Source organism: Trachinotus anak, unplaced genomic scaffold (genome assembly GCF_046630095.1).
Source record: "Trachinotus anak isolate AG129_WGS33_773 ecotype Australia unplaced genomic scaffold, CSIRO_AGI_Tana_v1 ptg000025l, whole genome shotgun sequence".
In the NCBI taxonomy this organism is placed as follows: Eukaryota; Metazoa; Chordata; class Actinopteri; order Carangiformes; family Carangidae; genus Trachinotus; species Trachinotus anak.
This window is the reverse complement of record NW_027273876.1, coordinates 12,173,253-12,199,945: the sequence shown is the minus strand read 5'-3', so window position 1 is coordinate 12,199,945 and position 26,693 is coordinate 12,173,253. Positions and strand designations below refer to the sequence as shown.

The 26,693-nt window shown below is 42.0% G+C and overlaps 1 protein-coding gene across 3 annotated transcripts; it reads left to right on the top strand.

Annotated features, from left to right (window-relative positions):
• Positions 1-557: 557 nt before the first annotated feature.
• Positions 558-26,174, top strand: LOC139609318 (liprin-alpha-3-like). Of its 3 annotated transcripts, XM_071463707.1 has the most exons (32): positions 566-1,101; positions 6,206-7,009; positions 9,161-9,262; positions 9,744-9,908; positions 11,111-11,185; positions 11,312-11,371; positions 11,598-11,726; positions 12,827-12,919; positions 13,300-13,352; positions 13,963-14,056; positions 14,202-14,336; positions 14,579-14,662; positions 14,773-14,904; positions 14,988-15,050; positions 15,241-15,320; positions 15,729-15,915; positions 16,017-16,210; positions 16,325-16,568; positions 16,702-16,841; positions 16,942-17,090; positions 17,227-17,323; positions 17,679-17,760; positions 18,007-18,207; positions 18,347-18,409; positions 18,912-18,938; positions 20,203-20,378; positions 20,500-20,597; positions 20,727-20,902; positions 21,089-21,157; positions 21,621-21,783; positions 23,948-24,016; positions 24,145-26,174. In XM_071463707.1, exons 2-31 carry the CDS (start codon positions 6,674-6,676, stop codon positions 23,998-24,000), a joined length of 3,720 nt encoding a protein of 1,239 aa, XP_071319808.1. In that variant the 5' UTR covers positions 566-1,101; positions 6,206-6,673; the 3' UTR covers positions 24,001-24,016; positions 24,145-26,174. The 3 variants fall into 3 exon arrangements, with proteins under 3 accessions (XP_071319810.1, XP_071319808.1, XP_071319809.1); XM_071463708.1 differs by lacking the exon at positions 11,312-11,371; XM_071463709.1 differs by lacking the exons at positions 20,203-20,378; positions 20,500-20,597; positions 20,727-20,902; ... (2 more) ...; positions 23,948-24,016; positions 24,145-26,174 and having other exon boundaries at positions 558-1,101; positions 18,663-18,932.
• Positions 26,175-26,693: the final 519 nt, after the last annotated feature.

Below are 26,693 nucleotides of genomic sequence, written 5' to 3'. Positions count from 1 at the left end.
TACTGAGCTACACACACATACACACTCACAGAGAGACCAGCTTATCTGTTTACAATGTGATATCAATATCAACATGCATATTAATAACAGCCTTTATGAGATTAGATTTTATGCGTAGGCTGGTGAATTCATATTGTATGGATGTTAATTACATTATGGACAGCATCCATAGATATGGGCATTTCATAGATAGATGTACCCTAATAAAAGTTGGCAATTGAATGTGATAACATTCATTTTAAACATATTTCCTGCCATGACTGAATAATAGTGGCCTGCTATCTCTTCCACACTTCAGACAGTAAATACATTCCTGCCTATACTTTAAACAAGAGCTTTTTTGAAATAAAGTATTAATACATCAAACATTCAGTGTGTATGTAGCAGAATGGAGGCAAGGTCACCCTCAAAATATGTGATTTGTGATTTATAGAGACTGCTTCCTCAAAATGAATGTCTATAAAGGTGGATTACTGGCATGTTTTAACAATTGCAGCTCAGACTATCTAGTAGCCTTCTCACAAGTTTTTTTTTTTTTTTTTGATGGCCTGAAGTTGGGCCTGCACAGCATCATCCCACACATCTTCTGCAAGAATGCACTGCAGATATGATACTGGTTTATTATTCACAAAGTCATTTGTACGCTTGTTGTTTGTCATATATGATTATTCTAAATTAGTGAATTTAGGCTCAAGACGCAGCTGATGGTCGCAGGTGAAATGTCTGTGCGGTTAGTTTGCACTTGTCTGTGACATACACACACACACACTGTATAATTAATCAGGTGTTTGATTGGCCTGTGAGTGCGCGTAAATCACAGGGATGCGGAGGATGCTGAGAGAATGTTTCTTTAAGACCCATTACCTTCCAGTCCGACAGAGGGGGAGTCTGTGGTAAGGTGGCGTATCGTCTCTCTCCGCGTCCCCCTCCTCGCCGCTTACATGTGGAAAAGAGAGGCAGAGGGAAACAACACACACTGTCAGCTTTTACTCCGGTTTCGGATGAGGGGCAGGGACGCCGAGGCACGAATCTTCGCCGAGATGGACCTAAGGAATATTTAGCATTTAACATGGACACTACAGGCTCCCCGCGATGACTGTGGTAAGGATGCAACTTCACACCGCCCCATCGCAACCCAGTTTTCCACTGAGAGGGAGAATAATATTCATCGGACGGCGCAGAGGAGCAGCATGCATGAGCAAATGTAACGATGAATGCATGCGTGTGCGTGTGAGAGCAAGTGGGCTACCTAATATTGTGTTGTCAAGGATGGGGGGGGGGGGTGTATGTGTGTGTGTGTGTGTGTGTGTGTGTGTGAGGGGAGAGAGGGAGGGGGTACTATCTGAATAGAGGCAAACAGGCTTATATTAGAGAGACTATGCACCGCTCGGAGCCTGTGTCAGTGTCAGGCGTTGACAGGTGTGTTGGCAGCGCACACGGTTTATTTAGGGCGCGCTTGTTCGCTCATACAGTTAGGTGAGGTGGTAGCTACTTGAGGGGGGGGGGGGGGGGAGAGATCATGAGATGCTACTGTATATTGGCCTACTATGTGTTGCTTGTAATTAATCGTGGCTGTAACTAAGCCCTTTTGCCGTTGGGAGCTTTGTAGTCAAACCTCCCAGTTCGTCTCCCTGCTGTTACTGGGCCTGTGGAGTTGCTTATAATTCTATAATGTCTGGAGAAGGCAGGCCCATTATTGAAAATGTGCGATGTGCATTTTTTTTTTTTTTTTTTTTTTTTTTTTTGGGCCATCCTCCTGACGTGATGCTTTCCACAGCCTCAGTGGAACAGGAGCTCTGAGAAGAACAGACACGGAGTCATCTCCCCTTCTGTTCGCCTTAGTGCTCATTTTAACACTGAAAGGGACGATTTGGAGATCACGCCAACACACAGCTGCTAAGCTGTTTTTGTTTTTTTGTTTTTTTACTATAAGAATGTAGATGCGTGCGCACGGAGTGGTCCTCTCCTCCTCCATACATCCAGAAATGGAGGCATAGCCACAGACGAGCCGACCTGTCAGCTGGGGAGCCTCGTCATGTTCCCAGCCTGCCAGCCCGGTATGCAGTGTTGGATGCCGGTGCAAACACAGGCGTGTTTCGTCCGGATCCCGGTGCCTCCATTCCCTCGACCCAGCCGCCGACAATCACTTACCGATTCCAATGATGCGTTTCTTGCCCAGGGGGTACCGTTTCATGGTATTAGGAGGAGGGGGGGGGGGGGGGGGGGGGAGGAGGAGGTGGTGGTGATGGGGTGGGGGGTGGGGGGCGTTCATTATTAGTCGCTATATGCACTGCTGTTATTGAAATGCCAAGAATGCACCCTACTTTCGCCCAGGCGGTGATTTAACGCTCAACTGGATGTAAAACCTATCGCGCAGAGCCCTCTTTCTTTAGCTCTCATTGTCGGCGGCTGTGGGAGCCTGCAAAACCCCTCTCCCCGCCCCAGTGTCTGGTGGAGGAGAGCTGTTTTTGCTGCTCTTCCTCTCACACACGAACACACATCACAATATCTGCTCTTTTTTTTTTCCGGAGACAGGGAATATTTAGTAACGTGATACACCGCCTAATTGGGGGCCAATTTCTAATTGGTCATCTAGCTAAGCAGATACTGTACAGCCAGTCTGTTCACTCCAGGGTGCAAGCGGGATCCATTGTGACTGTGTATGACGATGATGATGATGATGATGATGATGTGGGCAAATCATTATATGAAAGCACCCACATGTGCACACACACAAACACAAGCTTGATTGATTTCAACGTGGTGACACTGTGACATGAGCTCAAGCATTACACCAATGAATCTTAATGCATCTTGATAATGTGCCTGTGCTTTGGCTCTAAATGTTGCCACCATGCAGCTCATTGTTTTCATGCTCTCGCTTCTGTAGCAGCCAGAACAGCAGTTTATTCAAAGAAAATGTCTTAATGAGGCTCATAATGTAATGTAAGCGATAGGTCCACAGTGCACCAGACCTGGAGCGCTCACTCATGTTTTCGAGTTGTTATTCTCCCTCTCTCGCTGTCTTTCCTCCGCACACTCACAAACACACAGGTCCTGAAGCCCAGTGACCTCACAGCTGACGCTTGAGTCAAAACTGCAGGCTGCACAGTTATATTTTGCCTGCACCGAATCTGGACTCCAGCAATGAATCCTTTGTTTTTCCGACACAGACTCATCACAATGACACAGGAGGAATACAGTTGGCAATACTGTACATTCAATAGTCCGCAGTAATTACATTACCTTGTTTTCTGATGCCCCTGCTGTGCTGATGAAGCTGCTAGTAATGACGATGAGTAATTCCAAGATTATCCCGAGCTGAGTGGTAGAAAGTTGTGCTTACAGGACACCCTATACTTAAGCAGGAGTATTTCAAGGCATTTCAAGGTCCAGTAGCAACAGAAATTAATGTCAGGAGGATACTTTAGGTAGTTTTGATCACAGACTAACAATCAGAAGCTGTTGTGGTCTTCGGTCTTCACGAACCCACAGGAAACGGCCTGTGCAAACATCAGAGGTACTTGGCGTATTTTGATCAATGGAGTGTTTTTTTAAAGAGGCACATAAGTGACACATTCAAGTCAGCCACTCAGAGTAGTGGACACAAGGGCAAATTTGTACCAACACAAAGATATTTTTGCCCTATAAAAAGCTGTAGATGCCGATCAACAACTTTGAACTTTGGTTCATTTTACATAAACGCAATAAAGATCATCAAGCAAGTGCAGAGTGCCTTTAAAAATACATGTAAGTCTGACCCTGGACAATCCAAAAAGAGATTGTCAATACGTTGTGTTTCAAAACAACTGGCACTGAAGCTATTTTTTGTACCAGCAGGCCGTGACAGGAAGTGTATAACAGCAACTGCAACATTTTTTGCACCATTGATTAAAAATCACCACTGGAGAACAGTAATAACAGACACCAAAAAAGTGTATTCATGAAAATCAGCTATCATCATCATTAATTGCCTCAGTGCTATCCAGACCTTTAGCATGATCTTTCCAGGTGTCTGTCATGTGACTGTTAAACACTCACAGATCTTTTGCCCCGCTGAAGGTGGTTATCACTGTATTTTCGTTCGCTTCTGACGCGATGATTCCAGGGCTTCACGTTTCCGAGTCTACCTCTTCCCCAGTGTACATACTGTTACGGTGACACAACTTACTACCATATACGCAGCCACCAGTGTGTCAGGGAAGTTCCAAACAGTTCTTAAATCTGATTTCATTTTGAACTCTAGAAGTGCACTTTAAGGAAATGCAGTCAATGCCAGTTCAGTCTTGCATCAGTGATTATCCATCAGTGGAGCGGGAAAGGAAGTAAGCTGTTTTTTAGTGGGACACACAGGGAGGATGCCAAGTGCTCTAGCCAGCTCACCAGCATAAGGAGCTAATGCAGAGCTGTATCAGGCCTCCAATTACCAGCTAGCAGTCCCCATCTTTGGTCTTGGACATCCTTATATTAATAATAAGACCACTGGCAGAGACTTATTTTCACTGGAGCTGAGGCTCACTTGTGCTAAATATGTTTGATCACAAAATGGATGATTTTGGTTGGAGAAAGAAATTCTTTTTTCATGCTGCCCAGTCTCACTGACGTAAAGAAGCCTGCATGGGGCACTAAATCAGTCCAAACCACTTAAAAGTATAAAGGCCAGTGCAAGCCCTTGAGTATTGTAGACTAGACAGTGAAGAATATGGAGTGGGGGGGGGGGCACTCGAGGCGCTATAATAATGTTGATTGCCTGAATCTATACCATTTTGGCCCACAGTTTGCAGGGTGAGGCAGAGGCCTTATTCAGTAAAAATAAAATAGATAATTTAAGATATGTGGATGATTTGCAACAACAAAAGGGATTAAATAAGTGGAGAAAGATCACTTCTTTGAATCACAGTTGCTTACTTACTGAGAATGTGGACAAATTATAATTTCTTAAATGGTTAGGATTAGTATTTTGACAGTTTTATAAGAGCTAAAGTCACACAGATTTCATCAAGATCATAGCATTTGATACCTTATCATAGCAATTGATTTCCCAGCATTCTGGGAAATTTGCTTTAGGGCTGCATGATATTGGAAACCAACTGATGTTGCAATATTTTTTTCCTGCGATATATATTGCTATATGGAAAAATATAGGCATTTTCACCAGATGATTTGAATTCCTAGGGAAACATCATCCTTTCCGTAGCCGAAATAATTCCATACAACTGACGCTGCTTTTCTTGTCTTTTTTTTGTCTTGGTTGTTTAATAAACTGATCAAGAATGATTGTGATTGGTGGTTGGCTGTGAATGCATAGCCAGCGTGTCACTCACTAACTAACTCACAAACACTGTGTAACCCTTGAATCAGAGTAGGTCTTGTATACCAGGCTTCTCTCGCAGATTAGTGATGGAAACAGAGAACCGTGCAACCGTTCTCCTTTTGCATCGAGTAGCAAAACGTAGCATGTAGCATGACGTGTTTGAGGTTGCACATCCTGCAATTTGACCATCGCTCATGCTCACATCACAGTGACAATGCTGACATGATATATTGTGCAGGACTGTGTAGTCGCTTTTTTGCCAAGAATTTAAATGAGAAGTTTAATGTTACTCCTAATTTGCGTGCGTTGAATACAAGGGTACAGTTAGCGGCTGATTAGCTTGTCTTAGCATAAAAAGCTGCAAACAGCTAACACTTTCTGTACCAGCCTTTCTAAAAGCTCCCTATTTAACATTTTTAATCATATTTAATCTATTTTTTTAAAAAAAGAAAATCAATCTACTTCTTGGACTTTAACACACGGGATTTCAAGCAGCATTCTGTGTTTTGGATCATGACTGAGTTGAACAGTAATAATTTCATTCCTGTCTCCTGAAGATGTTTCTCGAGTTGCATGGCTCAGTGTGTATGCCACTTAAATACATCTTTCATTTCATTCACTGTAAGTAGAGATTCTAAAGGTGCAGAGTGGATGTATAAGCAAAGATCCAGAACTGATATGATATTTATTGGAATTGTCATCGTATTATCGTGAACTAAGTCAACATGTTCTTTATTTTGTCAAAAATGCTAATTGTAAAGCATAGAGTTACATTAGTCTGTGTTTTTGTCACAAGCTACAGCTCTTGCTTGCAGTGTCCTTTCTCATTTGTTATCTGCACAGTGAAGTTTATTGAGGGGGATCTAATGCAATGCCTGTTTTCTGTTTCAGCTCTTACCCATGGTGCTGTGAAGAGCCCTGCCTCGTGGACACAATTTAGGAGTAGCTACCCTCCTTTATCCCTTCCTTCCCCATTACCCCCTTCCCTTCCTCACCCTCCGCCAATCCTAGCCACCTACAGAACAGCTTCCCTGTAGATACGTCTTGCATAACATAGGAACACATAAGCATTCTGATCATTTACCATGCAGGTTTGGACTTTGTGAAGAAAGAATAACTGAACAAAGAAGTACAGCAGGGAGTGCTGGAGAAAAACATAAAGGCAATAAACACAGGAAGATATGTAGACTTGACCAAAGGAATGATATTTTTGGAAAACTGAAGATGTAAAGATTTATATTTTGTACATCAAACTTTTAGTACGAGCTCATAAAAACTCAAGGTACGGCAACAGACACTTTGCACGCACAATCCCCTATTTAGTTTCCTTGGTTTACTTGACACACACGCCACGGTCTCATGATGATGTGCGAGGTGATGCCCACCATTTCTGAGGATGGGCGAAGTGGGACTGGCGGGGGCCCCTCCTCACCTGCTGGGTCAGGAGTCGGAGGCCCCGGAGGTGCGATGGGAGGAGGAGGCTTCAGTGGGAGGGAGCCCAGAGGCGGAGGAGATGAAGGAGGGAGCACAGGGAACCTGGAGTCCCTCATGGTCAACATGCTGACAGAGAGGGAGAGGCTGCTGGAGAACCTGAGGGAGACGCAGGAGAGCCTGGGCACGGCTCAGCTCCGCCTCCGCGAGCTCGGCCACGAGAAGGAGTCACTTCAGAGGCAGCTATCTATTGCTCTGCCACAGGTACAACTGTGTGTGTGTGTGTGTGTGTGTACAATCTGTGCATATGTATCCGGAGTCTAGTTTGGAAGTGAAAGTGTGTGCTTTGGCAGTGCAAGTGTGTTAAGGAACACTTCTCTTTGTGAGGGAACATTGTTTATCCTCTGTGCTATCGGAGTCTAGTTATGTATGAGTGTGTTTTTCTGAGTGTGTGTCTTGGTGAAGCGAGCTCATGAGACACTAAGCCTTTGCTGTGACAGTTCATGCAGAGTGACGCAGCTAGAAAGTGGATGTTAAATACTTCCCCCTCTGCATCTTCAGAGTTTTCCTCACTGATGTTGTTCTTACTAATGCAGTGGGTTTATGTGCCTATCATCTTCTGGCTCTTTAGTCTAAGTTGCATCCGCAGTTTTCCCCTTATTGTGTAATCAGGCTTTATTATGTTTGTTGACCGTGTTGTTAGCAGATGATTAATGACACTGGAAGATAATATTTGTTAATGGCTTCAGCTTAATTTAAATGAATACTTGATTTTATAGGAATTCTCTCTAGTTTACTGGGTGAAATTGCTTATTAATAATGACTGGCATTGGAAGATTTTATCCTATAGTTGTAATATGAACAGCTTTCTTCCTCCACTTGGACAAATCCACTGAACAAATACTCTGATCGTTTGTATTGTTTTTACAGTATTGTTTGCTGTCACACTCACTGTCCTTGCAGCACTATACGTGAGGTCCCTTTTTGTCTGCACAACTGAACAAGCAAATAAAATCAGAATTGTCTGATCCTTTATTGACCTGAAATCAAGAGATATCGTCGTTGCCATTATTCCAAATTGCTTGTGTATTTTTACTACATTTTTAGATCAAATTTTGGCATTAAAATGAGAAAAATTATCAGGGCAATTCAACATGGAGCATATTGAGTCGCCAGTGATGTGAATATTTTCACATTTGGTAATAACCGAACATGTGCAATGGACTGAATAGAAGACTGGATAAAAACCTATGGAATACAGTACAGTTAAGTAATTATCAGTTGCAGCCCAAAACACTCTGACACAATCTTGAAACACAATAAAAAATAATAAGTTTCCCAATATCAGAATTTGTTCTGATATGAGATGCAATGCAAAATCATGAATTTCCTGTTTGTATAACTCAATTTCCATGCAAGTCATAGATCAGTAGTGCAAATTCATGTAAACGAATGGAGGCCATAGCCCACAAATATAGAGTGAGATGAAATAGAAAAGAAATGACAAGGGGACAAGGAAAGCCAACTGAGAAGCTGACCCTTATCCAAACAAGAAACAATCCCATAAGGCCAGGAGCCAACGGACCCACTGTGTCACCATCTGCATAGATCTATCTCCGGCTCTTTCTCTGTCCCCTCCTCCATGCAAACAGACCCATTTCATTTGTCTAGTTTCAACTGTTTTTGAATCATAAAGCAGGTAAATTTGACTGTAAACATCCGCACATCGTCATTCTCATAAACAGCAATTGCCTCCAAGCTGAAGCCTTGGATGTGTTTTATGGAGACATAAAGAAATCATTGACCGTGGATTCTGCGGGTTTCATTCCCGGTGTGTTTTTTTTTTTTTTTTAAGCAAATGAAGACATGCTCTCCTGTTTGCACCCTGTTTGAGCTCCGTGCAGGTTGCAAATGTATTCCCAGTGGTGCTGCAAATGACATATCGATGCTCTGTTTTTGGGGGGGTCTCGCTTGTGCATTCCAGTGCAGAGGCATTGTGTAACAGCGTGATGTAATCCATCCATGAATGCGAGTTCACAGAGGAGGATGAGCGAGAGAGAATGGTGGTGGAAACTGTGTCAGTGATTTACATGATTATTATGTAGGTTTACATCATGTGCGTCTTCCTACGTCCCTGGTCTCAGGTGTTTCACAAAGTGTGCTTCTGGAGGCCCTTTGGTTATGTATATTTTTAGCATTGTGTGTGCATTCATGTGTGTGTGTGGTGAAAGCAGCCCGTTTTATTTAATTTTCAGACTCACTAGATTTGGCGATATCTGGCCTGAATTATTATTTGTCCCTTTAAACTCTTACTGCAGCTCAAGTGGCTTTGCAGAAACCACTTAAACTATTAAAAACCCTTCATTTAAACAGTTTGTTTTCTTTGCCCCTGAACGCAGCTTGTGTATTCCACAGGAGTTTGCTGTGTTGACTAAAGAGCTGAACGTTTGCCGGGAGCAGCTTCTGGAGAGGGAGGAGGAGATTGCTGAGCTCAAGGCGGAGAGAAACAACACACGTGTAAGATGTTTAGCGGCCATTTTGCTTATTAGCACTGTAACAGCCTCTGTGTTATCTTCCTCACCCATTGTGGTTGTGTGGGTGTGACACTGTTTCATTTGCTACCCCCCCCCCCCCACCCCTTTTTTCTTTCCTTTTTCTCTTCCACATTCTCTTTTCTCTTCGTGACTCCTTTTTTGTCCATATCTGTGTTCTCATCTCACCCACTCACTCCTTGTCCTTTCCTGCTACCCTGCGCTCTTTTCACCACCCAATTTCATCTCATTGTCACTCTTAAAACCGTTCACTCCTCTTCATATTCTCTGAGCCTTCTCTCGTCTTTTCTCTCTTTCTTCCCCATCCCTGCTCTCTCTGTTTCTGTCTCTGATTCTCCTTCCCTCCTCGCCCTCTGTGTCCCCACCCTTCTAACCCCCTGTCTTACCTCTTGCATTCTCCTGTCATCTCCCCGCCTCCTTCCCCTTTAACCAACATGCTCCTGTAGTTGTTGCTTGAACACCTGGAGTGTCTGGTGTCTCGCCATGAGCGCAGTCTGAGGATGACAGTGGTGAAAAGACAAGCCCAGTCCCCTGCAGGGGTGTCCAGTGAGGTGGAAGTCCTCAAGGCCCTCAAGTCTCTGTTTGAGCACCACAAGGCCCTAGATGAGAAGGTGGGTCAGCTGTCTTCCTTTGAACTGTAGATCAGGCCCTGCATTTATGAAACTGCTAAAACTGAAACTTTTTTCAGATGAAGGTTAAACATGTTTCACTTTTACTCACACTCACAAACCAATAGTGGCTATCGTCAATATATTAGTTAGAGTGGATCACATTACAACTTGTATGTGAAAGGGGTTTCACGTTCTGACAGGGCCAAACAGTATTATCACATGACTCTGCAGTTCCCATCAGCGCTACAGAGCATCTTAGCAACCGTCAGCTCGGTTTTTGGTCTGCTGGCCTGCAAAGTTGTTATTCAGTGAAAAAGTGCTAAAACCGGGTATCCAGTTTGGCCAGGTTGCTGACGTAGCACCAAACAGCAGACAGACAGTTAGCAGCTAGCTGGTGAACATAATGGAGCATTAATATTATTAACCTTTCTGCTGCCTCCAAATAATCAAAAAATCAGTTAATGGAGGTTAAAGAATAAAATATATTGATAAAATGTATTTTGATCTTAAAATTTAAGAGGCCTCCACGTTTATACCCAGGGTCCAAGATGGCTGCAATACAGACATGCACCTTTTAGCATATGTTTTGAATCGACTGTACTACATATCATTGGTTATGGTGATAAGTTAGAGCAGCTTAGTATTAGCTCACAAGTTGCAACTCTTGCTTTTTATCTTGTAAAGAAATGAACAGTGGGGCAGATGATGGGTAAATCCTTGCATCTGATTTGCTGTTCCTGCTCTGAGCATGCATGTGACTGATCATCAGGTAACCTGACTGCTCCTCTAAGAGGTCCCTCCTGCAATTAGACGTAGATTACTTTATAGATGTAATTTTGACTCTTACTGAAGAATTTTTAAGTTTGCACTTTAGAGCATTCCCAGAAGTCTGATAAATGAATGCCCAGGAAAATAAATCATGTTAAATTAAGTTAATGGCAGTGCACAGAAATACCTTATGCATTTTTTTTTGGAAAAATTCAGTTAAGTGTATTGGCCTCTCATGAGCTTTTTAATTGGCTCTATCGCCTCAAACCTCTTTCTTGCTCTCTTGCTTATCAGCAGGGTCAGAAGATGTAGTTACTTTAGGAGAGTAAAGGGAAAAATCCAATTTAGTGAGACAAAATGCGGTTTGAATCTTAATTTGTGAACACCACGATGGCCAGTCAACTCATATCACTCCTTGCTGCTTCGCCGCACAGGTGCGAGAGAGGCTCCGTGTGGCCCTTGAGAGGGTGTCCATGTTAGAGGATCAACTTGCAGCGTCTTCTCAAGAGGTAAAGTCTGATGAAAATGATTCTCTGTGTCCCAAGGATACCTTAGCTCGGTGTGAAGAACACCAAGAATCGAAGGAAACATTAATTCATATCGTCCGTCTGCCCATTTTGTCTCCCTCTTTCCAGGTAATCTCTTTAAGAGACCAAATTAAAAGACGTCAACAAGGGGTGGACGGCGGGAAAGATGTAAGGGAGGGTTTTATGCATGTTGGTTCCAGTTGTTTTTGTGTATGTGTTAGCGTCAAGAAAGTCAGTAGAAATTAGATGTATGGGTTCCATGGTGTGTCAGTGTGATTTCATCTCATCTACAGCTCATTTATATTTAGCTGCAAACTATATTGATTCTAACTCTTTTTTTCTTCTCTTTTCTTCATCACTCTCGTTTTTTTTTTCGATATTGTCATCATCCCAGCGACTGCCCAACGGTCCATCCTCCGGCCTAGAGGACAGTGAGCTGGAGAGACAGAGGGAAGGAGAGATAGAACGACAGCGAGCTGAACTCTCACAGCTGAGGGAGAGGCTGGCCCTCATGTGCCGGCAGGTGAGTGAGTGTGGTCCTGCAGATCTATCATGGTAAAGACCAATATGAGGTGAGAAACTTCAGAATGAGGTTTTCACCACAGCATCACATTCCGATTCTATTGCATCCACATTGGTGAAATAACAGAAACCTGTTCCACCTCTTGCGTGTTCATGTTGGACCTCACTGCTGAGAGTAAGAAGCCAGCTGTGAAATACTAAATCTTAGTTAAAATAAAAACACCAAGAACCTAGCATGTAAGAACAGAGGTAACAGTGTTGGTATGAACACATCAGCAGCTCAACAGTGAGAATGTCAGATTAAATTGGCCACATGTTCACCCTCAGGAATATAACTGGATGTTGCTAGTCAACTGGTAGCCAGTTTGCCTGAAGTAATGCTATGCTCCATTTTAAGGTTGGTATAAGGACTAGGTTAAGGTTGAGACCAGGGGTAAAGTAAGGGTTGATGTCCGTGCTGATTGTTAAGGTTATGGGGCTGGTTTGCAGCATACTGTAGTTAATACGGGTCATTACTAGTATAGGAATACAAGCATATTTGTATTCTATCCGAGCGTTTGTGTTTTTTCATTTAGTTAATATAATGAACACAAGCTATCATAATTAATTCCTTCTGTGTACTGCATTAAGTAGTGCTAAGCTTTTTCACAGGCATTTCCAACAGTGTACATGTAGGTGATACCAAGCAGCAGGGGAAACAGTGTTCAGTAGGTCCACTGGTTTTCCTCTTCCCTCTTGTGGCCAGTTAGGCTATTACAGCTGCTATGAAAAGTCATAATAATTTTAATATGTGATGCACAAAAAAAAACATTTCATTTGAATTTAATCATAGATGTAGCCGTGTCAAAAGCATGTAGATGAAGATGATTAACTGACTCAACAGAAAACAGAAACAGTCGGAGGCACATTCTGTGTGTTCGACTCACAAGGCAGCACGCGACACTTATGTCAGTGCGGCTTTTTAAAAGTCTTACATTCACCAGACAGACATTCCTAATCCATCACTGTCGTCTCTATTTACACTTGGTGCTGTGGCAGTTAACACTGACTCACGTAGGTTCAATCTGTGTCATCTTGTGTCCCTTTGTGGTGTCACCTCAGGTTGGGGAAATAGAGGAACAGCTTGCGGCCGCCAGGAGGGAGGTGACGAAGTCGGAGGAGGCCAATCAGAAGCTCCAAAGGGAAGTGAAAGAGGTCTGTCGGGCCAATCTGTCTCTTCCTGGCCAAGACCCTGAGCTCCCTTGACTCCTGGGGCTACAAGTGTATATTTGAACACAATGGGCATATGTTGTAGAAGTACTAATATGCATTATTTTGTAATGAGAGGGAAATTCAGAGAGTTTTGCTTACTGATATTACTGTAGATTTGATAGTTTAAAATTAATGCAGAACTGTATTGTAATGTAAACGGACTCCCCTAGCATTGGAATTTATTTATGCAGGCCATACACACATTTTTTTTCTTAACCTACCATTGTCATATAATTGTGTGATACAAACTGTTATTTGATGTATGTTGTGAAAGATTTGTCTGTAGATTATCATGTTTCATCATACATCACTGTCTCCTTCAGGCTCTTTGCCAAAGGGAGGACATGGAGGAAAGAATTACAACACTAGAACGCAGGTAATCTTTGCTGTGTTTGAGGAATCTGTTCTTAGTTTTAGTGAGGACTTGCACTTTTTTTTTTGGAACCAAAATTTCATACATCAGCTGTAATGGACATAGCAGAAGGACCATATGTCTCACCTGTTGGCTGGCAATGTGTTGCAAATGTCTCCTGAGACCTCTTTATACAGTCTAAGGATGTTTTACAAAAAGACATTTGCTTTATACTCTTATTAAGAATGCAGCAAAAAAAACAGTTTATTGAAACATTAAAAGTAACTGATTGTGGATGTCCTACCGCTCCAGTCAAATGTGTTATACAGACAGTTATCATCTGTGTTTAAAGTTGGTTCAGTATGCTTTAGACTGTTGAAGAAGTTGAGATCAGCTCCTGTCACATTTTTCTCTTTTAACAACTGATGCAAAAAGGTGTCTGTGCCCTTAAAAAAAAAAACATTTGTCTAAAACTGTTGCCTATGGTGAACAATTGAGGATAGCAATTTTTATTTTTAGATTTGCCATCAGTTATTTTCAGAATTTACCACATGTAATCACAAACATCATGTTATTTTGGTTAAGAGCTGCAGCACCAATCTTACGCTCGACGGTGGCTTTGTGTTGCATGCAGGTACCTCAGCGCCCAGAGGGAGGCGACTTCTCTCCATGATATCAAAGACAAGCTGGAAAATGAGCTGGCCAGCAAGGAGTCCCTGCACAGACAGGTAAGGCATGTCTCAGATAATAAATTGCTATGCTTGATGGTGTTCTGGTACTATTTAGAAATGTGAAAGTGGACCAGGTGTGTAGGGTGCCTTCTCAGGTTGAAGCTCATGTGCTTGTGTGTGTGTTTTTTGTTTGTGTGTCCAGAGTGAAGAGAAGAACAGACAGCTCCAGGAACGTCTGGATGAAGCCAAGCAGAAGCTCCAGCAGACCCTACAGAGGGCAGAGACACTGCCTGAGATCGAGGCCCAGCTTGCCCAAAGAGTTGCTGCTCTCAACAAGGTACTGTGAGTGGGGGGCTATAAATTATTGTGTAATGTAGCCTACTAAACATTACATTTAAAGGCTAGATTTATTTTAAAGCGTCTTAACACTGTCATAGCTGCTATCAGTCAATCAAATAATCAGATAATCATGGCTCTTTTGAACTAAAATCCTCTAGCTATTATTTGCATTTGCAATAAAATTCTCACCACAGACTTTTTGGAGCATTTGGAAACGTTGTTATGTTCCCTGTAACGTAGGCAGAGGAGCGCCACGGAAACTTTGAGGAGCGACTACGGCAAATGGAGGCCCAACTCGAGGAGAAGAACCAGGAACTACAGAGGGTAACATCACTTATCTTGCTCTCCTTCGCTCCAGTTCCCTTTATTAGTGAAATTAAAACCTTTTTTTTTGTTACCTTGAGCACCTCTCTTGTGGACTTGCTTCATTTCAGGCTAGGCAAAGGGAGAAGATGAATGACGAACATAACAAGCGTCTCTCAGATACAGTAGACAAGCTCCTGTCCGAGTCCAACGAGAGACTGCAGCTCCACCTCAAAGAGAGGATGGCAGCACTGGAGGAGAAGGTGAGGAGAGGACTAATCAGTGATTCCGTATCTTTTGTGACAAGATAATAACAAAAGGTATATGTTTTCTTCTGCTCTGCTAGAACGCTCTTTCAGAGGAACTGGCCAATATGAAGAAAATCCAAGATGATCTTTTAGCTAATAAGGTATTCATTCCCCTTTTCAAGTACTATATCATTTTATTCTCATGTTCTGTCTGTGACAATTTGTAAATTTTGTGAAAACAATCATGTCTAAAAGGTTTACAAAACTTTTTCCCCGGCACGGTCTTTAACAAAAAGGGGTCATTTTCTCTTTGAAAAAGGCAAATTATAGCCTTTCTCCTCTGTACTTTAGGAGCAACTGCTTGCTGAGCTGGAGCGAATCCAACTGGAGCTGGATCAGCTGAGAGGCAGGCCTGGCTCCTCTTATTCCAGGTTAGCCACAATCAACCTTAAAGGGGATTTATTTATATAGTACAGGAAGTTGTACATTTTGTGTAGAACAAATAAAAACAAAATCTCCCGAGGGATACTGTATCTACACTGCCCCGTCCGAGCATGTTTTTGTGTTTACTCCCCTGTTTAGTTTTGATGCACTTCCACTAAAATCTATTTTAAAAAGTAATTATTGATACAACACCTAGAGGGTGTTGTTCTGGCTGCCAGATATGCAAATAATATATACGCACTTAATTCGCATGGATGCAATTTTTTTAATGTGATTTGTGTTTTTTTTTTTTTTTCCAGAGAGATTTGTTTGCTGTAATTTTTCACCCAGAAAATGGGGACATTGTCATTTTCAAGTATTGTGGCATAACAAATGAATTCTGGATCTCACCCTAGGGCGGGCAGCGTGAGCTCACTTCCCTCCACCCTTTTTCGAAGATCTCTTCCAGGGAGCGCCTCAGAGCTGCGGTACCCCCAGGGTGGGGGCTCGCTCCCAGCTGGCTACGGCAGCTCCTCTAGTGGGGTGGTGGTCAGGCGGGCAAACCGCGGCCGGTGGGGGCCTCCTAGAGATGATAGTAACAAGGTGCTGAGCTGAAGCTGGGATAATGTTGATGATTGTGATGATATTGTTGAATTTTTAATTAAAGTGACATCATCTCCTTTATCCTTTTTCCCTCTTTCCAGTATGGAGAGTGGGACAGCGGTGCTATGCTGGGTCCTGGGTTTGAGGGCGGTGTGGAGGGAGGCTGCTCTGACGACGAGGAGGACAGGGAGACTCTGTTTGGATCGGAGCTTCTCTCTCCCAGCGGACAGACAGATGTACAGACTTTGGCCATCATGCTACAGGAGCAACTGGAGGCCATCAACAAGGAGATTAAGTAAGAATGAAAGAAACCCTGAACAAATTGTTTAAAAGATGCAAGAGCCTGAGATAACAGAATTATAAGCCCAAAGTTTTCAAATCGTCTTCTTTTCTTTTCCACTTCTCTCAGGCTGATTCAGGAGGAAAAGGAGAGCACGGAGCTTAGGGCAGAGGAGATTGAGAGCCGGGTCAGCAGCGTGGCCCTCGATGCCCCACCTCTTCCACCTTCCTCACTGGGAGGACGGGACAGTGTCGGGAGGGGCTACATGACTCCCTCCATCACCTCCTCCACGTTGGCGTCTCCCTCGCCACCTAGTTCTGGACATTCCACCCCCCGGCTGCCACATTCCCCTGCCAGGGAGACTGACAGACAGGTACTATGTTGGAGATGTCAAAGCTGTGATATAAGCCACAGATGCTTCTTTAAATGAGGGTCATTCAGAGAGGACCAGTCGCAAGGCAAAGTCAAACTGTCTAAATCAACTGCAATTTTTCTCACCCATGCAGAATAGCAAAGATGGTGAAGAATGCAGAGCACTTGCTCTGATTGACTCCACCCCTCCCCCCGTTCCTCGGGCCCTACGATTGGACCGAATGACGCACACTCACCCAGGAGCAGGCCTCGATGACCACCGCGAATTTCGCAGGTACTCTCAAGTAACTTTTACTCCTAAATATTTTGTCTGGTGAGGGAACCAGCATCTAGACTGAGCGATTTTTGCCGTTCACCATGTTTTTCTTCCCCAGCCTCTCTGCTGATGGCGCCACCACTGCTAGCCAGGATTCCCTCCACAAAGCCAGCAAAAAGAAAAGCATTAAGTCGTCAATTGGTCGTCTCTTTGGCAAAAAGGAAAAAGGGAGGATCGGTGCACCTGGGCGCGAATCTGCCTCACTGGGTTGGTGAAAGCGACTGGAAACTACTCATTCACAAAGTCATTTTTTACAAATTCATCTGTTGGCAGTCAGAGAATTACCAGCACTAAGGTGAAATCGGGAAGTAATAATCGCATTTAAACCTCTGACCTTTTTCAGCCTCCACACCCTCTGATGACCTAGGTTCAGCTGACCCCTTAGGTCTGGCTAAACTTGGGACTGGAACAGTGGAAAAAGACCGCCGCAGCAAAAAGAAGTGAGATCAGTCATCTTTCCACACATGTCTCATGTTATACAGAGATTTCTGGACCCTGCCGTAGGCCACAGTGTTTTAATAAGCGGCACGGTCAGGTGCCATTGGTACAGCATGACACTAAACAAGCCAGGGCTGGGGCTTTTTATTCCCCTGGTGCCATTCATTTAAATCTTGAAAAGAAGAATATCCCACACATTCATTTAAAAAAATAAATGCCCTTGTGGTGCTGCAAGGCACAGATGTCATGGTATCTCAAGTTCAGTGTGATTTTCTATTTATAAAAGGATACAGTGGTAAGGTGAGATATGAAGAAATTAATCTCTGTCAAACTTCTGTTTTCCACTCTCCTTGCCAGGCACGACTTGTTAGAGGAAGCCTGTCGTCAGGGTCTGCCTTTCGCCTCATGGGACGGCCCAACTGTTGTCACATGGCTGGAGGTACATCACGGCACATTGTCCTGTTAAATGGGGGGATCAGTCCAGTTCAGATAGTCTACTATGATGTCTTATTCATGATTTTGCTGAGCTTCTAGCACTCATAATCATGTGATAGCAGACTAAACTGTAGTCAGCAAATAAACAAGTGACATTTAAACATTGTTTTTTGTCACCTGATCATTTTACGTATCATCATTACAAGTGTTGGCATTAAATATGCGCCGCGTCGTCTTTCTGTTTACCCAGCTGTGGGTTGGGATGCCTGCATGGTATGTGGCAGCGTGTCGTGCCAACGTGAAGAGTGGCGCCATTATGGCCAACCTCTCGGACACAGAGATCCAGAGGGAGATCGGCATCAGCAACCCTCTACACAGGCTCAAACTCCGCCTGGCCATCCAGGAAATGGTCTCCCTCACCAGTCCGTCTGCACCTGCAAGCACGCGCTCTGTAAGCCTCAGCAAAAAACACAATGTAACTCTAAACGCCAGTGTGCAATCCACATGTGCACACAGGTGGGACACTAACAAATTCATATACTCGTGTCGAGGAAGGAGATAGATGTTGTATTTGTTTACTGTCGTTACAGTCCACCAGTAATATTTGGATGACACATGCTGAGATGGAGTCTCTCACAGCTGCCACCAAGCCAGTAAGACTGAATATTATATTACAAATCAACTCTTTTTAGATTTAAGGTATTTATTTACTTTATGTTCATGGTTTTTGCACTTATTCCATTTACATAAACTGAGACAGTTCCGGTACAAACCCTATGCCAATATTTTGTGTATATAGGCATGTAATATAATTCATTGGTTTATATTTTGTCCTCTCAACACTTAGCAATGTGACCAGAGCCTACACACTGATAAACTCTTTTCTTTTTCTTTGTCTCTGATTAGGCATGTTTGGCTTCAACTTTCCCTTACTATTCCCTCAAAATCTGTTTTGATGTAGTGTTTTTCCAACTAATTCTCACTCACTAACAAAACTTTTCCTCCTTCTGCCTTCCCTCTCCTCCTCTCATTCCGTCCTGACACTGATTCACCATAACACACACACAAACACAAACACACTCCCCCCTGACCTTTCCCTCTCTTTGCGGCTTTTTCTCCCTTTCTCTTTCATTTCCTCTCTGCCTGAACCACAAGGAGCAGAAGGAGTTCAGCTGGGACCAGGTGAGTTTTTTATCAGTGCACATGTGAAACATCACATGCTGCAGCATCACGTGATGTTTATTACTGGACCAGTCTGGTGTTTGGTCAGAGAAATACAGATTCATTACTCAGGGCACTTTTGGAAGATGTTTTTAATCACAACCATAATTTATTGAGCTATAAGCACTTTATGCAGAACACACCCCCAAATGGAGAATTGATTGCTCATTTACACTAACACAAACTGACAAGTTATGTTGGCATGTAAACTCCATTGTTCCTCATGTAAACTGTGATTTATAAAAAGACATTTGTTATACACTTCAGCAGAGTCTGTTTTCTATCAATTGAGGGTAAAAGTGTGTAAATCTTAAACTCATCAAATGGCTATAATGAAACCCAGAAGGGCTGTAGTAGCAGCACAAAGAACAACTGAAGAACTGTGCAAAAATGACCAGAATTTTAATTATAAGGCTTTTTTCTACAATAGAGTATGAAGTGAAGTTTTAGAATCATTTCAATCTAAACTTACCACTTTCCAATCAGCCACACCTTGCAGAGGTTTATAAGCTGTTATTAATGTAACAGCCAATTTGAGGTCAGCTGTTCCTGATGCATCATAGCGCTAGCGTCATGCTAATGGAGGATTTTCCACAAACTGGCAACCCAAAAGTTGTTCTTACTACTGGCTTATAACTGATCTATAAAATATTTGCAAATTATTTATTAACCATTACAGCCCATAAACTCCTAATAAAGGATGCCTTGTTAGACAGTGGTGCTTATTCTTACACTCAAAAGTTCAGCCCAACACTAACATATGGAGTTTATGGACGTCGCTGTGAAAGTATCACCATATGTGGGATGATTGTATGACTGCTGGCTGGCAGCAGTGCATATTGAGCACCCTGGGAATCAAAAAGACCAAGGAAAAAAACAGTAGACAGAATGACTTTGTGTTTTCTTGAAACTTTTAGGTTGCACATAAAAACCATAAAGTCATTTTTTAAAAACAAAGGCTCAGATAATGGAATAAGGAGTGACAGCGTATCTTTAGTCCAAGTATTTTACCATATTTACTATGTAATCATTGTAAACTAAACAGCAAATCTTTTGATCTTGTTTCTTTTTTTTTATTGTCCTGATATTACTATCAATTACATCAAACTATACAAATATCAGTAAATTACATATTAGACTCCGGATTATAATTCCTCTGGTTTATCATCCACCTTGTCTGTGTCTTTTCTCTCTCTTCATCTCCATCACCCCCTCCGTCCTCCAGATCCTGGCCTACGGAGACATGAACCATGAGTGGGTAGGAAATGAATGGCTGCCCAGCCTGGGTCTACCCCAGTACCGCTCCTACTTCATGGAGTCACTGGTGGACGCCCGCATGCTCGATCACCTCACCAAGAAAGAGCTGAGGGGTCAGCTGAAAATGGTGGACAGTTTCCACAGGTCTGAGAGAGAGATTCATGGGTTGTTCTTGACATTTATCCACCTTGTTAGATGGGTTTGATTCTCTCTACATATACTAGCTTTGATGAAAATGAAAGCAGTGTATCACTCTTTCTTACAGGGTGAGTCTTCACTATGGTATCATGTGCTTGAAGCGCTTGAACTATGACAGGAAGGAGCTGGAGAGGAGGAGGGATGAGAGTCAACATCAAAATCAAGGTGAGCCCTGTGGTTTGGGGGGGCAAATCTTCTCTTCAGACATGATTTCAGAGCATACAGTACATTTACACATATTTCTGCAACTATATTGAAATGGAGATAACTGTTTTTCTATGTCCTTCACCACAGATGTGATGGTATGGTCCAACGAGCGAGTGATGTGTTGGGTGCAGTCAATCGGTCTGAAAGAGTTTGCTGACAACCTATTGGAAAGCGGGGTGCACGGGGCCCTCCTGGCGCTAGATGACACCTTTGACTACACTGATTTAGCCCTCCTCCTCCAGATACCCAATCAGAACACACAGGTACTCCACAAAACACCAACTTTACTGTCAGCTTGTTGAAGCTGAATGCAGAAAAATATCCGTAGAGAACTGTTGTCAGAAATTCACATTGCTACACCTTCTATCAGTCTATTGCAGAGATAATCCCAATCTTCAACTCTTAAATGATCTTAATTATGATCTTAAAACTCTGTCTGTCTATTGCAGGCAAGGCAGCTCCTGGAGAAGGAGTACAATGCTCTCATCTCCATGGGAACAGAGAGGAGGCCAGATGAGGTACGACAAAGCAGACTGTCAGTAGAAAATCAATCAAGATAATCACTCCTGTGTGTCGTTTGTAACCACCCCGACTCAGACTATTTTACTTAATAGGACCTTTGATCCAAACTTTTCCTAATTTTTGCTCTTTGCTAAATATGTGCCATGATAACGTCCTTTCCACTGGTAAAATACTGTAACAGACTGAAGGCTCTCTTCCTTATAAAGACAGCCTTTATGGCATCAGTGCATGTGCTGCTGGCAAATTGTTGGCATGCCAGTGTGGTTCAGCTGTGTTTACACCAGTGCTAATTGCTTAGTTACAGCGTGTAGGACTAAAAACTGTGCAACTGTGGTATATTGTCACAACAAATCCTGCTTTGTCAAATACTACTTTGTTAAACCCCACTAATGCATAATGAATAAGACCCTGAAAAGAGCCTCTACTGTGAACACTGATGTTGTTTAATTGTCTCTACAGGACGGCACGAAAACATTCACACGGTCACCATCATGGAGAAAGATGTTCAGAGAGAAGGACCTCCGTGGCGTGACCTCCGACTCCTCAGAAACATTACCTGCCAACTTCCGTGCCTCCGCCATCTCGACCCCCTCTGTCACCCTGAGAAAAGTCCAGAGTGAAGGTGAGGAGGCGCTCAGTGAGCGTGACAGCAGCACTGTCAGGATCAGGCATTACACAGTTTTTAATTCCTTTTCGTGAGAGAAAAAAAAAGCACAGTGTGGATTATGAAACGTTAAACCACTCATGCTTATACTAACAAACTTATTCAGACAAACGTACATGCAGAAGATGGTGCTGTGTGCAAATTTGTGCTACTTTAGCCGGATGTTCTTTGCTTATTTACACTTCACACAAGTGGAAATAGTGGTGGTGAAATGTCAGCCAAATCCTCTAACATGGTCAAAAGTGTTTGATGATTGAATATAGAGGGGCTGATGTCAAGAAGTAACGTGAAAATGAAGCCAACAAATCAAAACAGGCAACACATATTCATGCAGTATTTTAGACCAGTCAGTCACTGGGTGCCAAGCACGCAAAGCAGTGCTGATTGTGAATCAACCTCAACTTTGGCTTAGTTAGTTTGAAATTATATGTCATTTACACTATTTTTCAAAGAATGTTTTTCATTTTCCACCTTCTAGGCTGCCGTATTTGTTTCGGTCAGTACCTGATGTAGCACAGTAGTAGTAGTCCTTTTTTAGAGATTTAAAAATTGATTGTGATATGTAATTCGTCAACAAAGCATTTTGTGGTTGTGTTGCCAACATCTACTAAGACAGTCTTAGAGGGACTGTCTTGAAAACCGCCTTCCCTGTGAATTGCTTGCTCCAGCATGAGAGATTTTGACCATATTGTATTCACAAACTATGTTGTGTGAAAATTAAATCCAGGACACAAACAACATACAAACATGAATTAATTGTGAAAAGGACAGGGGGACACTGGAGCAATATTAGTTTACACCCTTCAGCTATATAATCTTGTGTATCTGTATCGTGTGACTTTGTGGACACGGTGACCCTCACTGAGATTCTGGTCTATTTGATATGAGGAAATACAGGACATTTTTCAATGTCAGACTTCCCCGTGTCTTTTGGAGTCTGTACAACAGACATTGTTAAGTGGTGTTTTCAGGAACACAGCTTACGTTACAAACAAATTCAATGAGTCAGTCAAATATAAACAGTCAGTTAAATCCAAGGAAACTGTTAATGACATACTGGGGTGACAGCCAGGGGTGGGAAATATTTTCTTTTAAAGATCATTTCATGGCAGTTGTTTCCTTTGTTGGACAGTTGAGGCTGGAAACAAGGGGGAAGAGAGCAGGAATAGCTTATGACTTGCAACAAAGGTCCCAGACCAGACATGATCCATGGATACTGGCATGCACTTCGACAATTGGGCTACCAAGGCACTCTGAAAAAAGTCATTTTAAAGAAACAGTTGGACATTTGGGTTTATATGCTGATTCTTACAGAGTTAGATCCGTACTGCAAATATGAAGCTACCACCAGGAGACGATTAGCTTTGCTTAGCACAAAGCTGGAAACAGCTGTCAGCTTACTAGCTTTGGAAGTGGTGGCACAGTATGCCAATTTTGTTACCTTTGGAGAGAGCTAGGCAAGATACCTGTGCCCAGTCTTCGTGTTAAGATAAGCTGAGCCAACATGCCATAACACTTAATTGTTTTTACACTTTTCTTTTTGGGGGTGGGTGGATTAATCAAATTAGATATAAGATGTTTATTAGTGAGCTTTAGAGATGATTTTGTTACATTGGGATAGAGTGAGGCTAGCTGTTTCCACCTGTTTCCACTCCTTGTGCTAAACTAAGCTAATCAGCTGCTGAATTTAGCTTCAAACATACTCTCATCTAACTCTTGGCAAAAACAATGGCTGTATTTCCCCTAATATTACACTATTCCTGTAAGGCACTAGTCAGTGCCACCACGGCCTCCCATTAGATAGCACCCCTGGTGAAGAAGAGTCCACAAGTAGAGCAGTGTTCCATGTTTTCCTGTCATTTTATTCATACAGACTTACTAACACTAATTTCCGCAGCAGGCGTAGCATTACAGAAGCAAATGTCAGCACTATCACCCACAACAGTGAGAAGTGAAGGAGCCTTTTGGATTAACAGCAAAACATTTGATTTAAAACTCCACTCCGCCTTTTTTGCAGCTTTTACGTGTTTCAGTTTGAAATACTGCACCGATTTAGGTCTGCTTGTCTTAAAGAACCACATGTATACAGTACATTTACTAATCACATTGTTCTCTCCGTCAGTAAACTCTGGTCCAAGAGGAGAGTCGGGGTCCGTGAGAACATATTCCTGCTAAAAGATAAGCACACCAGGTGAGAGAAGCACCCTCACAGACCATTGTATCTGTAGCTAAAAATAGCTTGTGTGAACACCAAATCAAACATCGCTTCTCAGCCGGAGCTATTACTCTTCATCAGGTGTGTTTTATTCTGTTTTGCAGACCCCCACCTCCATCCTAACCCAAGGAGAAACCACATTTTTGAAGAAAAAAAAACAAAAACTGAGGATCAAAATCAAAAATGGACACTAGAAGAAGACAAAACAATGTTCGAGTCAGACGCCTCGAAGAATCAAAGACACTGAGTGAATGATTTCTGAAAAGATGATAAAATAATGAGTGAATGTTTGTTTATTCATCCCTCTCTCTCTTTCTCTCTCTCTCTCTCTCTCTCTCTCACTCCATCTTGATCCATAGTTGTGGCATGATGCTGTTTGATTCTGTAGAAAGTGACCATCGCCTATCGTGAAATCATCTTCTGTTTTTGAGTGTGAGATGGCAATATTGACACAATGAATTTATAGTTTTTAAATTGGAAAAAATGCATTCCTGTTCAGATCAAGAGAATGATCTCCCAACACACATCCTTTCAGGTGATCTCACTACGATTTAAACTAATAGAACATACTCTGCCTAGTAACATAACAGTACAGTAGAGTCCTGGGAGAAGGAGGTTCAAAGGGAGAATGAAAGTGTATAGAGGGTAAATGAAATGTATGTTCTTAAGCCATAACAGACAAGAGATGCACAAATGTGAATAGGTCAAACAATGAGACAATTAGCAAAGTGCTTTATGACAAAATCCTGTTCAACCTGGGAAAAAGAGAGTTAAGCATTTGTGTTAATATGCATGCCAAAATCTATCATTTTAGAGTGAACGTCATGATATCAATCATCTAATGATGTGAAAGCTTGGGTCAGGACTTTGTAAAATGTGTGTATTTTATTTTTATCATTTTTTATGATAACTGCTATTGTATGTATGTATGTATGTATGTACAGTATGTATGTGTGTGTATTAAACTGTACGTTCATTTCATACTTAGTTTTAAGACTGACTGTAATTTCATTTTAGGTTGAAAAAAAGAAAATCTGTTTTAAATTATGGACATTTAAGATATGCTACTTGTATGTGTACATTTTGGGAAAAAAAACAAATTGTGTTATGATTTAAATTCATATTATTGGAGAGTAGTGATGATAATTGAATATAATATGATAACAATAATGATAATGATTGTAAAAGCTGTAATTAAAAAAAACATACCTGTAAAAGGCTACTGAAAGAGTTATTTTGCAGTTTCCCCTCACACTGCCTGCTCACAGGCTGTGAGCTCTCGGTCGTCTTTTCCAACATGAGCCATCCAAACGTATACGACTAGTTTATTCTTGAACTGTCAGCTTTACAGTAGCTCAAATGCTTTGCATTAAGGGGCATAACTGAGACCTGCAAAAATACCAAAAGACATGGTGTGCAAAGAGTGAGGCGGGGAGGAGGCTTAGAGAGGTGGTATATTCTTCTTTGTACCTTTGTACCTAGAGTTTTATGCTACAGTGCAAGAATATATTCACTTTATATTTCACTAATGAAATCACACCTTTATGTGTCTTTGTTGGTAGTTACAGCCCTTGGACGCAGCAATGTATACCACATGATTTTGTATAGTCAATGGTGAACTTAGCACCACAGCGCTGGAGATGAGTCAAAACAGAAAGAGGTAACCCCAGTGCTTTTTTAAGGCTTTTTTTTAAATCTATTGTTTCGAATCCTCTTTTGTCGATATTTTGCAACCTGAATTATTTAGTGTGTGGGGTCACCCTGCATATGAAATGCAATAAGGAGGCGAAACTGCCCCATCAAATCAAAATAACCTGTCCTGACATTCATCATTACAATGACATTTTTCTCTAAGTATTTTTGACATAAGCAGTGTTTACACAATGGCGCTGCATGGCGATGCTGGAAATTGCTGTGCTCATGGGGGCTGAACAAATAAACAGGAGAGCGCCATCTCCTGGCTGAGTTCCAACTTTAAAACTGATTCCCTTTTTTATTCGTCACATGGAATTTACTTGGTTTTACAATGAATAATATAGTTTTTGTTCAGTTTCACTTCAATTACACTGGAGGGTTGACATAAGAGACATTACAGTCAGTCAGAATTACTCAATAAACACAAGATAAACATGGATGGAAATGTATCACTGTAATTCTGTTTATATTTTTGTTCATATTTCAGTGTGAGTGTAAACCAAGAACAAGAATACTAAACTGAAAATGAAAGCAGCATGAAAGAGAGGAAGGTTCGACTGTGGGGAAAAAAAGCCTGAGCGTGTTAAGTAATCAAAACAGGAAACTGATTTCAATTGCCTTGTCTCTCCTTTAGATGTTATTGTGTGCTCAGTTTTTTTTTTTCTTGTTGTTTTTTTTTTGTTTTTTCTTTTTAGTTCAGTTGTATTTTGTCATTTATATTTTTAGTCTCATTTACAAGTTTGGTTTCACATTCACAGTGCATTTTGCTTTTTAGCTTTTCAACATTCTGACCCTTATTTACCTTCATAGTTATCAAGCATATCAAGCAGTACAAACATCCACCCTTAATATAATACAAAAACAAAGCAAAACTTACAGGCTGACCACAAGCCGGGGAGACATTTAAGCTTTTTCTCTTTTATCGTGGTAAAGTAACTGACGATGAATACCCATGTGC